A 12,403-nucleotide genomic window follows, 5' to 3' on the forward strand; every position below is an offset into this window, starting at 1 on the left:
CCAGCACTCAAACGGTGCAGTGAGAAATGTGGGATCTAGCCACGTTAAGCCCTGTACCACTTGCTGGTCCAGGAATTTGGTTTCTTAGCATGACTCAACATAGATATGTGCTTGGACATATAATGGATGCAAGCACACGTTCAGGAAACAATATCCTTATTACACGCCAGCTACTCTATATTTTCATTAGAGAGAGATACAAAAAAAAAAAAAAGAGGAAAGTAAGAAATCATTCCCAAGAGGGGGATAGCCATACCACAGTCCCTTCTCCACCATTCTCCTCTTTTGGGAATGCATGCATATGTGCCTGGTGTGTTTGTCAAGCTACCAGGTCCAGGACTCAAACTGTGCAGTGAGAAATGTGGGATCTAGCCACTTTAAGCCCTGTGCCACTTGCTGGCCCAAGAATTTGGTTTCTTAACATGACTCAACATAGATATGTGCTTGGACATATAATGGATGCAAGCACAAGTTCAGGAAACAATATCCTTATTACACGCAAGCTACTCTATATTTTCATTACTTTTCAATTTTTTTTTTTTTTAAAGAGATTTTGCCTTGGGGTGCATGTGTTCCCTAGGGAGAGACAGAGGCAGTGAGAAGGAAAGTGAGACATCACCTCTTGGGGGGATGGCCATGCTGCTATCCCTTCTCTCCTGGGATCTTGGGCATGTGCACACATGCACCCAACCTGTGTGTTTCAAGCCACGGAGTCCAAGACTCGAACCATGGTCACTCACGTGGGAGCACAGCAGTGTAACCACTACGCCATCTGCTGACACCTCCTTTTTAAATTTTATTCTGTATTATTTCATTAAAAGAATTCTGGTTGAGACCACTGGCTTGATTTCATAAGAAAGTAAGTCATTGACTGTTACCTTCTTCTTCCCTCCCCCCACCCCCAGAGGGTACATGAGCTTACTGGAGAGAGAGAGAGAGAAATAGAGGGGAAATGAGAAAGCACTCCCTCCCATGGGGAATGTTCACGCCACAATCCCTTCTATTTCTTCCTCCTTGAAGGAATTTGGGCACTCAGTACACACATGCCTGGCATGTTTTCAATCCACCAGACCCACGTCTGTGACTCAAACCAGGCAATCATTCATGTGGGATCCAGCTGCCTTAATCATGACACTGGCTGGCACTGTGATCCACATTTTGAAAAACTGTGGAAAATAAGGTTAGTTTAAATGAGGTCAGATTTTAGAACACCTTGGATACTTATGAATTTGAACTGTCTCCTATCGACTGTGGCAGGGCTGGGTGAGATTTCTTAAGAAAATTAAACAGAGGGACCAGCAGTTAGTTTAATGGCTATATCACTGGACCCCCATGTAGTCAACTGCAGTTTGAGTCCTGGACCCAGTGGCTTAAACTCACGCCGGGCGTGTGTGCATGCATGCCCAAGATCCTGAGAGGAGAAGGGAGGAGAAGGGATTGCGGCGTGACCATCCCCCCTGGGGGGTGATTTCTCGCTCTCTGTCTCTGTCTTTCTGGCAAGCGCACACACTCTATAGCAAAAACCTTTCCAAAAAAAAAAAAAAGAAAATTAAGCAAAATATAATCTTAGTTCAGTCACCCAGAAGAGCCATTCAGTTGTATCAGATCTGTTCTGCATCTCTAAGCTGTAGAATTCTCCCTCCTGGGATGGCAGTTCATTATCTTGACATTGCACGTCTTCTCAATCTTCCTTTAGAAGGGCAAAGGGCCCCAGCTCGAGAGTGTAAGCCAATTGATTTTGAAGTCCCTGAAACCTTCTTGAATCGCCTTCAGGACCTGAGTTCCTGCTTTCTGAAGGACATTGCTGGTAAGAGGAAGTAGGAGGAGAGTCCAGGATCTACTTTTCTGGAGGTGATGACTACCAATCAAGGCCCCTAGGTTAGGTTATGCCTCTTCTCTTCAAGCCTGGTCTGGTCAGATGTTGCAAAGCCCAATGTAGTGTTTGTGTTTGTAGTCCTCCCATACCTTGTACCTTGTTGCTTAAGGTTTGTTTTTGTTTAATTATTTCTTCCATGAGAGAGGGAAAGAGTACCCCTAGCAGAGTCTTTACCCGGTGATCCACTCCAGGCCTCAGCAGTCAGGATCATAGGCATGTGTGCATGCTTGGCATGAACAAAGGGACCTTGGGACGCAAAGCCAGGACCTTCACATGTGTCCTTAGCATCAAAAAACCTTGGGGTACTGCTGTGCTGCCATGGCTTGTTATTGCTTAAGGACTTTAAATGGCCCATCCCTATGTGTAAGGGAGGACTGGAATTAAAGCTGCCCTTCCACTCTAACTCCCAACCCATGAGACCACCGGGAAGCTGAGCAACAATGGAGAAGAGCAGCTGTGGCAATAGCTCCAGCGTCCCTGTGCATTTGTAGCCAAGTACCCAGAGTCTGGGTGGGTCACGGAACCTCGAGCTCTAAACTTGGATTAAGCCTGTTGCACCTGAGAGAAGTCAAAACAAGTCCTATCTGGAAGGAAAGCCATCTGGATTTGGAACAAGCTGTTTTTATTATTTCTTCTCTCTCCCTACAGTCTTTATCACTGATAAGATCTCTAGCTTCTGCCTTCAAGTGGCCTTACAGGTCTTACACCGCAGACTACCCCAGGTCTGTGCCCATCTCTGCAGTGATGTGATTGGCTACCTGAGTACTCGCGGTTCCTCAGCAGATGGCAGGTATGACTAAGGACCTCAGGGCTGGCTAAGGTTTGTGGGGCTGGGAGGTGACGTGGTACAACTGTTTTCGGAGGAGGCAGAATTAAGACTGCCTGATCCCTTTCTCCTTGTCCCCAGCCCCCTACTACTCTTCCTGCGGGATCAGACGAGTTCCAGGCTGCTGGAGCAGGTGATGTTAGTGTTGGAGCCCCTGAGGCTCCAGAGCCTTTTTGAGGATCACTTTCAGGGGCAGCTGCAGTCCCTGGCTGCACATCCCATCGCCAACTTCCCTCTGCAGCGTTTGCTGGATGCAGTCACTACCCCTGAGCTGGTGAGTTGGAAACCTGGGCCAAGTCTGTTCCTGCTAGCTCTTGTTCCTCGGGCCTTACTTTACTATTTGTGTGCTCGCCTCTCTGTATTCTGCTAGTGTGCTGGCCATAGCCCTTGGAAAGTTACTCCGTGGGGATTTTTCAGAACTTCAGGTGCAGGTGCCTTCCTTCCAGATAGGACTTGTTTTGACTTCTCTCAGGTGCAACAGGCTTAATCCAAGTTTGCAGCTCGAGGTTCCGTGGCCCGCCCAGACTCTGGGTACTTGGCTACAAATGCACAGGGACGCTGGAGCTGTTGCCACAGCTGCTCTCCTTTGCTGCTTAGCACCAAGGTGGGCTTCCCTGTGGTCTCCTGGGTTGGGAGTTTGAGTGGAAGGGCAGGTTTTATTCCAGTCTCCCTTACCCCTAGTCCTCCTTTACACATAGGGATGGGCCATTTAAAGTCCCCTGCCTATGTGAAGTGGCTCTAAGACTGCTGCATTGTTCTGGCCTTATCCAGACAAATCAAGATCCTGACATCGGCTGTGTTTTTATGTTTTATCTAGCACTTTTAATTCTCAGCAGTAAGATTTCTCAGAAACTTAGCCCACCATTGCCAGAATGTCACAGATTCTTTACCCCATGTTTTCCCTCAGCTGTCCCCCGTGTTTGAGGAGCTGAGCCCTACCCTGGAAGCTGTACTGGCTCAGGGCCACCCAGGGGTAGTTGTTGCCCTGGTGGGGGCCTGTCGCAGAGTTGGGGCCCACCAAGCCCAGGTCCTGCAGCTGTTGTTGGAGGTAAGTGGGTGTTACTTGCCTCAGGTGCAACAGGCTTAATCCAAGTTTGCAGCTCGAGGTTCCGTGGCCCGCCCAGACTCTGGGTACTTGGCTACAAATGCACAGGGACGCTGGAGCTGTTGCCACAGCTGCTCTCCTTTGCTGCTTAGCACCAAGGTGGGCTTCCCTGTGGTCTCCTGGGTTGGGAGTTTGAGTGGAAGGGCAGGTTTTATTCCAGTCTCCCTTACCCCTAGTCCTCCTTTACACATAGGGATGGGCCATTTAAAGTCCCCTGCCTATGTGAAGTGGCTCTAAGACTGCTGCATTGTTCTGGCCTTATCCAGACAAATCAAGATCCTGACATCGGCTGTGTTTTTATGTTTTATCTAGCACTTTTAATTCTCAGCAGTAAGATTTCTCAGAAACTTAGCCCACCATTGCCAGAATGTCACAGATTCTTTACCCCATGTTTTCCCTCAGCTGTCCCCCGTGTTTGAGGAGCTGAGCCCTACCCTGGAAGCTGTACTGGCTCAGGGCCACCCAGGGGTAGTTGTTGCCCTGGTGGGGGCCTGTCGCAGAGTTGGGGCCCACCAAGCCCAGGTCCTGCAGCTGTTGTTGGAGGTAAGTGGGTGTTACTTGCAACTATTTGTGCCTTCAGTCCAAGTTCTCCCTGTTAGGACTTATCTAATCTCCAGTCGCTGTGCCTCTGGACCCAAGGGATCTACTGCCCCGGAAGTCTACAGATACAGGGGAGAATGAGGCCAAAAGCCACCTGACTCTCCCGGGAGGAAAACTGTCTCCCAGAGCTACGAGAACAGTTTACTTAAGGACAGTGTTTGCTTACCCCTTGTCCTGTGTGTGGAAGCTGCAGATGTAGCAGGAGATAAGAGTCTGCCTTCATGGAGGCTGCCTTTTTGTGGAGTTAGACCTTCTCCCCTTTCCTGAGCACTTTCCCTGTCCGGAAAGTCAAGGGTAGGGATGGGGCAGTTCTTGGATCCATTGAGTTTTGTCCTCCCCTCTAGGCATTCCACTGCGCAGAGCCCTCATCCCGGCAAGTGGCTTGCGTGCCTCTCTTTGCTACTTTGATGGCTTATGAAGTGTACTATGGCCTGATGGAGGAGGAGGGGACGGTTCCTGCGGAGCACCAGGTGAGGAAGGGCGGGGCTGAGCCAGTGGCTAATTGGGTCCAGGCCTCCTGGGGCTGCGTTACCTCCTCACCCTGAGGTAGAGGGGTGAGACCTCCGACTTCCTCCAGTGGAAGTGGAGCATCCCAGGGACGGGTTCATCTGCCTGGTTTGGTGACTACCTCCTAACTTTCCGTCTCTGCCCCCAGGAGGAAATGGCCGCAGCGAGGGCTCTGGAGGAAGTAACAGTCCTTGGGTCTCTCCTGCTCCAGCATCTACTGCACTTCTCTGCCCCCAGTCTCGTACTTCGAAGTCTGGCTGCGTTGACAGGACCTCAGCTTGTGGCTCTGGCCCAGAGCCCTGCTGGCTCCCATGTGCTCGATGCCATCCTCACCAGTCCCTCTGTGACACGCAAGCAGCGCCGCCGCGTGCTGCAGAGTTTAAAGGTTAGACTTCTGACCTCTGCCCTGATTCTGCACCATCATTCATTTAGAGACTATGAGCTCTCCAAGCCTGTACCTTGAGAGTCAAAGAGGATATGCAGTTCCTCGACTGTTTGAACTTGGACTCTAAATTTGAACTTGGCCTCTAAATTCTCCAGAACCTCCATTCCCTTTACCGCTCCTTCCAAACACATTTCTGTGGACTTGCCTAGAGGGACTCACCTCTTTGTCTCAATGCAGGGGCATTATGTGGCTCTGGCCTGTAGTCGCCATGGCAGCCGTGTGCTAGACGCTATCTGGAATGGAGCAGCCTTGGGGGCCCGGAAGGAAATTGCTGCTGAACTGGGTGAGTCCCATCACTTCTCTTTGATGTTTCCAGATTTTTCTTTCTCTTATTCCAGATAGCTAGGGGACTGGGGAATGGACTTAAATTCAGCAGAGAGTTCAGTTTCAAAGGGTGGTCTTGATCCTGGTTCATAGCAGTTTGCTCTCCCCTTCCCTTGCTGTCTGAGTATACAGTCCTCTGCTCCTCCCCTCCTCCTGGCTTCTCTTCATTGGAGATTAAGGTGTGCACTGTCTATCCCAGGGGCAGGCCCAGGGTATGGGAAAAGGAGGGGCCTTCACCCCAACTAAAGTCTGTCTTGGAATGTGGATGGCACTAAACATGAGTGGTTCCTTTTGCAGGGGAGCGGAACCAGGAGCTGATAAGAGACCCTTTTGGCCACCATGTGGCTCGAAACATAGCCCTGACAACCTTCCTGAAGCGGCGAGAGGCTTGGGAACAGCAGCAGGGTGTGGTGGCCAAGCGGAAGCGGGCACTGAACTCAATACTTGAAGACTGAGGCCTTTGGGTCTGGGACGGGGTGTTATGGGGAGGGTGAAAGGGTGTATCTATCCCATCTCTTTCCTTCTTTAATTGGGGTCAACAATCTTATTGGTAAACTTTTTTATATTTTTATTGGAAATGTTCGTGGGGGGTTTTTTTGAGGGGAGGATATGGAAAAGCAGAGATCTCAAGGTAAAGTCAGAGGGGGTGTCATCAGCGTGCTGGGGAGCTTCCCTGAGGGCAGGAGGATCAGTAAAGGATATCTACATGTAGCAGGGTCACGTGAGATCCAAAGGCCTGGGGACAGACTTGTGGCCTTTCAGGGGAAATGGGAGGCTGGAATGTGGGAATAGAACAGCATCCTTCAGGAAAAGGGTATAGGCAGGGGGCGTAAGGCTCGATGCTGTAAGGCTTAGGTCTGTTGTGATGGGTCAGATGAGAGTAAAGAAAATCGGGTAAGTTGTCTAGCCTGCCTTGTCTGCAGGTCCCCAAATCTGAAGCTGTCACAGTCCTCATAGTGTGTCTCTTGGAATGTGTTCAGGGCAGAAACTCAGAGCTCCTTCTCAGTAGGCATGGAGGCGACCCTGGCGATGCTGCCACTGCTCAGCACCCTCCAGTACATGGCGGAGGGTGGAGGAGATTCCCAGCAGTATGTGGCCCAGGCCTTGCAGCAGCTTGGAGGTCCAACGCAGGAACTCCCTGAAGGGCAGAGACAAGGAAATGGGTAACTAAAGGGACCTGGAAGGAGGATGTGGAGCTGGGGCCTGGGGACTTTCCACAGAGTGGAGCTAACGGGTAGGTGTGTGCAGCAGGAGGAATTATGGGGATTGTCTTACTGTAGGGGATGGGGAAGAACTGTAAATCGATCTCTGACCTGAGTACTTTTTTGGGGCCAAGTCCTTGAAAGTCACAACTCATGGAATAGAGCCCGTAGAATGTGGCTTTGACGTTCAGGCTGCCAAAGAGGTCCCGAGGGTTTTGCTTGTATACATCGAAGGTGATGCGGGCGATGTCCTTGCTGTGCTTAGGCTTCTCTCGGCCCAGGCCATATGATAGCACTCCACTCTGTAGAGCATCCTCGTCAGTGCAAGGACTCTCACACTCTGTCACTCGCCACTAATTCCCATCAGCACTAGGTTAGATCTGCTGGCACCTGGATGTGATGTCATTGACAACTCCACAACACTCCCAGCACCTCTGCCTCAAGACCAAGGTTAGGCTAGAACAGCTCAGAGCTATAACACATCAGTGGCCTACGCAGCCCCAGGGTGAACCTCTTACCCTTGTGGGGCTCCAGCTCTGCCCAGACTCTAGCACCATCAAGCATGTGTCATCTTCCAGCAGCTGGAAGAAGTCCTCACTGTCCACGGTAGTCCCATCCTCCTCCAGCACCAGTGTAAGGTCTTCACTCAGCAGCAGGGTCTTCTCTGCCTGCCCAGTGGCAGGAAGCAGGAGGGAGGGACAGATCTCATCCCATGCCCTCCCCTCTAGCTACCCAACATCCATGGTTGACCCCAGACATTAGCTGACGTACCAATTCTACTTCCTGGCACTTTGCTATTCCTTCTGGAGGCTGCAGCTCTGTTCCTTTAGTTGCTGGGGAACCCTCAGTAGTTGCTGGGGAACCTCATTAGTGGCTGACTTTTTCTTTTATTTGCTCCTACCATGTCATATCCCCCTGCTCCCCTCCAAGCCACTCATACTGGTTGGAATTGAAAGGCTAGCCAGGTTCTCTTGAAGTCCATCCTCATTCTTACCTACAATATCCTAACAATATGTGACCCACAGTTCTCCAAAACTTTTCCATCTCACCGATTAACCTTTTTCAGCCCTCACTAGGTGCCAGGTATCTTTGAGCACTTTCCACATGTTATCTCTCTCAAAAACCCTGTGGGTTGGTATATCCCCTTTTTATATATGAAGAAGCTGAGATCTTCCTAGGTTGAATAACTTCTCAAGGTTTGACAGCTAGAAGTGACAGAGTCAGGATTCAAACTTGATTTGTGACACAAACCTCCATTCCATATCGACTTCTGAATTCCATCCTTCCACCCTCCCTACCTGCTGCTTCCCCTACTCCCAAAGAAAACCCTTCTACTTGGAAATAAATGAATTGGCCCAAGTGCAGCAGCATTGGGCTTGCCCCCGTGCTCTTAACTCTCAGATGGAGGGGCAGATGTGTGACCTCAGCCCTTTCTGCCCCATCATCCCACGTTGTCACTGTTTTTGTGCCCTTTGGCTGCCCCTGTTGTAGGAGTCCAGGAACTTGGCTCACTTACCTTGTCTAGCAGCTCCTGGCGGGTGGCAGCTGTCAGACCTTTCCGGATGGTCCGCTTGTGATCGCAGACACGAAAAGGTCGCTGGGGAGGTGGAGCTGAGGTCCAGACCTTACGGCTAAGGTCGGAACTCATGTTGGATACTGACCTAGTAGTTGGGAAGAGAAGTCAACAAGGGGCCAGGAGGGGCTTGGTGAGTGCGGTAAGGTTGGTGGGGGTGGAGTAGCCGGAGGGTTAGGGAGAAAGGAATCTAGATTTGCAGGTTAGAGTAGCCAAGGGAGACTGGAGTGGGGGGGCAGGGGTGAATGCGTCTCCTAGGGGCCTAGTGGGGTTTTGTCACCCTGCCTGTAACCCCGTATCCCTATACTGGAGGGTGTAAAGGGGGTAGAGATCACCTGAGCAGGCCGCTGGGGTTCAGGGCTGAGAGGTACTCCATGGTGGAAGGAGTCGGAGAGTCACCGCTCCAGTGACTCTGGGCTGGATGATATGATTTTTCTCCCGTGCTGAACTCTGAAGTGGTGTTTTCAGTTAAAAATGCCGCAATTCAGCACTGGTGAGGTGGAGGATGAGTCAGGCGCAGACTCTGGCCCCCAGCCTGGCCAGTAAGGACAAAGTCCAGAGAGGGGAGGGGCCTAGATGGGGTCTGGGAGGAAGGCTCGCCCAGTAAAATCCATGGAAGCTGTGTGTGTGTGCGTGTGTGTGTGTGAATGTGAATGTCTGGGGAGGACATGTGTTGTGAAGGTAAACAGGACCTATGTAAAAGGGTGTAATGTGTTCCTTGGTGGTTTTTATTTCTTCGAAGGATATTTCTAGGGACAGTATGTGCTGCCACCTACTGGAAAAGTCATAAATTGCACCATTAGGAAAAGAGGCAGGGCTGGGATGTGGGTGGGGATGGACTCAGCTGGGAGGCAAGGCAGGACTGGGAGAAAAGGGGTGGTGAGACACTGAAGATGAGGTGTTGGGTAAGGAAAGGAGGCTTCTGATCTGGGGATCCATGGTTTACAGGGGCCTGCCCTTGGTTTCCTGCTTACCTGTGACTTCCTTCTTGGTTGAGGAAAAGACTAGATTAACATTTCTCTGCTATAGGGCAGTGTGCTCACTGGGGAGACAGACAGAAAGTGAGAAACCACCCCCCCAGGGGGGGTGGCCATGCCACAATCCCTTCTCCTCCATTTCCCTCTTGGGATTTGGAGCACGCATGCACACACATCCAGCATGAGTTTCAAGCCACAAGGTCTAGGACGGAGCTGTGGTTGACTATGTGGGAGTGGCTACATCCAGTGATGTAACCATTACGCCATCTGCTGGTCCTTTTCTCTGTCTTTATTCTCCAGAACTGCCTGCTTCAGCTACTCTTTCACCTTTCTCCTTTTGCCCAGGGATGGCTATGAAGGGTGAATGCAGTACAGAGTGCTTGCTGATGGCATCAACTTTAGCCTTTTTTTCCCCCCCATAATTTTGCCAGTGGGTGTGTGCACTCAACAGGAGAGTGACAGAAAGAAAGTGAGAAAGCACCTACCTCACCCAATGGGGCATGGTCATGCAGTCTCTCCTCTATCTCTCCCTTTCTTTGGGATCGTCATGAAGTCCCTGAGTTCCTCTCATATTCCGTGTCCTGCCTGAGAAAGAGTGCCTTGGCCCCTCACTGTGTGTATGACCTGGCTAGTAGCAACCCTCCTGCAGGCTGGAGCCCACGCTGGCGCTTCAAACATTCCCAGGCAGTGATAAAGGTATGAAGGTGGTTGCCCAAAACACTGAGCGAAACATGCCCTGGCCCTGAGCCAGACTCCTTAAATGTCAGTTGAACTCCATACCCTGACCTTGTGTAGTGGACACACCTACATAGGGTGTCTTTCTCTCACTGTCTGTTACGACACTGCAGCCCACTCTATAAGTAAGCCCCCCTCATAATGCTTCAGACTGACCTCCCTGGCATGCAGTCTCCTTTTGGTTGGAGTCCCAACCAGCCCCATCTTGGATGGTTTGGAGCACTCCCTTGTGGGAACTCCCTACTTTTGGAGCAGCTCTAGCCAAGGGTTCGGCCAAGATGGAACAAGCCTTGTTGGAGGCTGTGGCAGCTCACTCGGCCCCTCGACAAGAACAAGCTGCAGGTATAAGGGTGCCCATGCAACTGGAGCAGCCCTCAAACAAGGGGGAATGCCCAGTCTTCTGTGCCAGGCATTCTGTACATTCTCTAAGGTGCCCAGTGCCTACTGAAGGGACTCAGGAACACATCCTGGTTTCTCTCTCTCTTTTTAAAATTTGCCAAAAGGCATGTGTGTTCCCTAGAAAGAGAAAGAGGAAAAGTGAAAAAGCATCCCCATGGGGGATGGCCATGCTGCAATCCCCTCTCCTCCATTTCTCCTTTTGGGATTTTGGGCATGCACACACACGCCAGGTGTGTTTTACAAGCCACTGGGTCTGGAACTTGAACCACGCAGTCAGCCATGTGGGATCCAGCTGGCCTAACCACCATACCACTGACTGGCCCAGTTTTCCTTTCTTATCTTACTCTGTTCCCACTCCAACTTCCTGAGCTGACCTCCCAAATGCAGAATTGCCTGTTCCTATGCCCGTAACTCCGGCTCTGCTTTGGAGGAACTCAGACTAAGACAGTGCTCCTGGTGTCTTGGTTCCCAAGATACCCCTGGCTCTGGCTGTTGACCAGGCAAAGGCCTTTCTTTTCCCTTCCCTCAGCTCTATTGATCTGCCAAGTCCCCTTCAAATACCGCCATTTCCAAGTTTCGCCTGACCTCTCCAAGAAGAGGGCTTCTTCTTGGTATGTCTCTACCCTTTCCTTTCTTCTTGTATCTTTCTGCAGCAGGTAGTGGTCTCTTTGTGATGTATGGCTTCCCAACCAGGTGAGGTGCCCCTTACACCTCCAGGCATCCCTGTGCCCATCGGAATCTAGCACCATGCCTTTGGCTGAAAAGCCGTCATTGACAGCCCGGTGAGAGCTTTGAGGGTGAAGAGACTGAGGCAGAGGCCAAAGCAAGAGGGGAGGGCAGGTTAGGAGCTGAGGCAAACTGGTCTCAGCAGGACTAGGAAGCTCTGAAAAGACAAAGAGCTGCTGGTGAACATGAATTCAGGCCACCTTGTCTGCTGAGTGTGTGTGGGGGGAGCAGACCTAAGTGCAGGGAGGGTGGGCGCAGAGGTGGAGGAGGGATAGAGCAGAAGGACTACCACAGTCAGGATTCAGCAGATACCCCTACTCTCTTCCATGCTAACCTTATCTGCACCCTCAGCTTATCCTGTTTCCTGGGGAGGCGGGTTCTCACATGCCTGGACAACTTGTTAGTGATGGGAATAGAGTGAGGGAGGGGCCCCAGTGCAGGCCCAGGATAAGCCCCATCTTGTCCCTCCCCATTCTTGCCTCATCCGCTGCAAATGTGACAGGCACAGAACTGGAGTAGGCATCTCTCCCACTGCTGCTCCACCTCTCAGCTCCCAGGTCCCTCGCAGGCCTCCCCAGGCCTGCTCTCTCCCAGCTGGGTGAGTAGATGTGCCCATGCCCCTTTACTCCCCAACACCCACCTTGGCCCTGAGGGACAAGAAATGGGGCTGGATAAAGAAATAGGGGACCAGGCTAGACGGGTGGAGGTAGAGACAGTGACAGCCTGGGTGAGAACTGGGAGCCTAGGTACCATTGGGCTCTGGGGAAGAGCCAGGAGTAGCTGTTGGGGTTGTCCGGAGTGTTTGTGTGGGGGGTCCTTCCCGGCAGGCAGAAGAGAGGCAGGCTGCAGGGAAGTGGGACGGGAGGCACAGTCCCTTCTTCCCTGGCATCAGAGAGACTGCGAATTTTTGCCCCATCCCCGAATGCCCCTGCAGGCGCAGAAGGATGTTGGCCTGCTTCAGCCCACCAGGAAATGAGACGCTGCTGAGCTCCAAGGCCTCACGGGCCACAGGCTCGGCGTTCCTGCTGCTGGCAGCGCTGCTGGGGCTGCCGGGAAACTGCTTCGTCGTGTGGAGCGTGGCGGGCTGGCGGCCGGCCCGGGGGCGGCC

The 12,403-nt window shown here is 51.7% G+C and overlaps 3 protein-coding genes across 3 annotated transcripts in view; 2 read left to right on the top strand and 1 right to left on the bottom strand.

The window, feature by feature from the left end:
• Positions 1-6,252, top strand: part of NOP9 (NOP9 nucleolar protein) — a 9,075-nt gene extending 2,823 nt beyond the window's left edge. Inside the window, exons 4-11 of the mRNA XM_014586274.2 lie at positions 1,697-1,807; positions 2,525-2,666; positions 2,784-2,976; positions 3,610-3,750; positions 4,752-4,877; positions 5,063-5,299; positions 5,537-5,642; positions 5,981-6,252. Coding sequence (XP_014441760.1) covers positions 1,697-1,807; positions 2,525-2,666; positions 2,784-2,976; positions 3,610-3,750; positions 4,752-4,877; positions 5,063-5,299; positions 5,537-5,642; positions 5,981-6,138 — 1,214 coding nt within the window. The 3' untranslated portion in view covers positions 6,139-6,252. The remainder of the gene's footprint in view (positions 1-1,696; positions 1,808-2,524; positions 2,667-2,783; positions 2,977-3,609; positions 3,751-4,751; positions 4,878-5,062; positions 5,300-5,536; positions 5,643-5,980) is intronic.
• Positions 6,235-9,028, bottom strand: CIDEB (cell death inducing DFFA like effector b). Its single transcript, XM_006144574.3, has 5 exons — positions 8,794-9,028; positions 8,402-8,546; positions 7,404-7,553; positions 6,997-7,187; positions 6,235-6,821 (listed from the first exon to the last, which is right to left on the bottom strand). The coding sequence occupies exons 1-5, from the start codon at positions 8,832-8,834 to the stop codon at positions 6,686-6,688; spliced, it is 663 nt and encodes a 220-aa protein (XP_006144636.1). The 5' UTR covers positions 8,835-9,028; the 3' UTR covers positions 6,235-6,685.
• A 1,890-nt stretch (positions 9,029-10,918) lies between these two features.
• LTB4R2 (leukotriene B4 receptor 2) overlaps positions 10,919-12,403 on the top strand; it is a 2,519-nt gene continuing 1,034 nt past the window's right edge. The window contains exons 1-2 of the mRNA XM_027770318.1: positions 10,919-11,893; positions 12,230-12,403. The exon at positions 12,230-12,403 is cut by the window's right edge and continues 1,034 nt beyond it. Coding sequence (XP_027626119.1) covers positions 12,240-12,403 — 164 coding nt within the window. The 5' untranslated portion in view covers positions 10,919-11,893; positions 12,230-12,239. The remainder of the gene's footprint in view (positions 11,894-12,229) is intronic.

Source organism: Tupaia chinensis, unplaced genomic scaffold, assembly GCF_000334495.1.
Source record: "Tupaia chinensis unplaced genomic scaffold, TupChi_1.0 Scaffold000126_2, whole genome shotgun sequence".
Classification (NCBI taxonomy): Eukaryota; Metazoa; Chordata; class Mammalia; order Scandentia; family Tupaiidae; genus Tupaia; species Tupaia belangeri.

Coding starts and splice junctions, on each gene's coding strand:
- CIDEB (XM_006144574.3), bottom strand. CDS start 8,834: ATGGAGTACCTCTCAGCCCTGAACCCCAGCGGCCTGCTCAG. Junction 8,547..8,793: donor AACCCCAGCGGCCTGCTCAG/GTGATCTCTACC, acceptor CCCAACTACTAG/GTCAGTATCCAACATGAGTT. Junction 7,554..8,401: donor GCCAGGAGCTGCTAGACAAG/GTAAGTGAGCCA, acceptor GCCACTGGGCAG/GCAGAGAAGACCCTGCTGCT.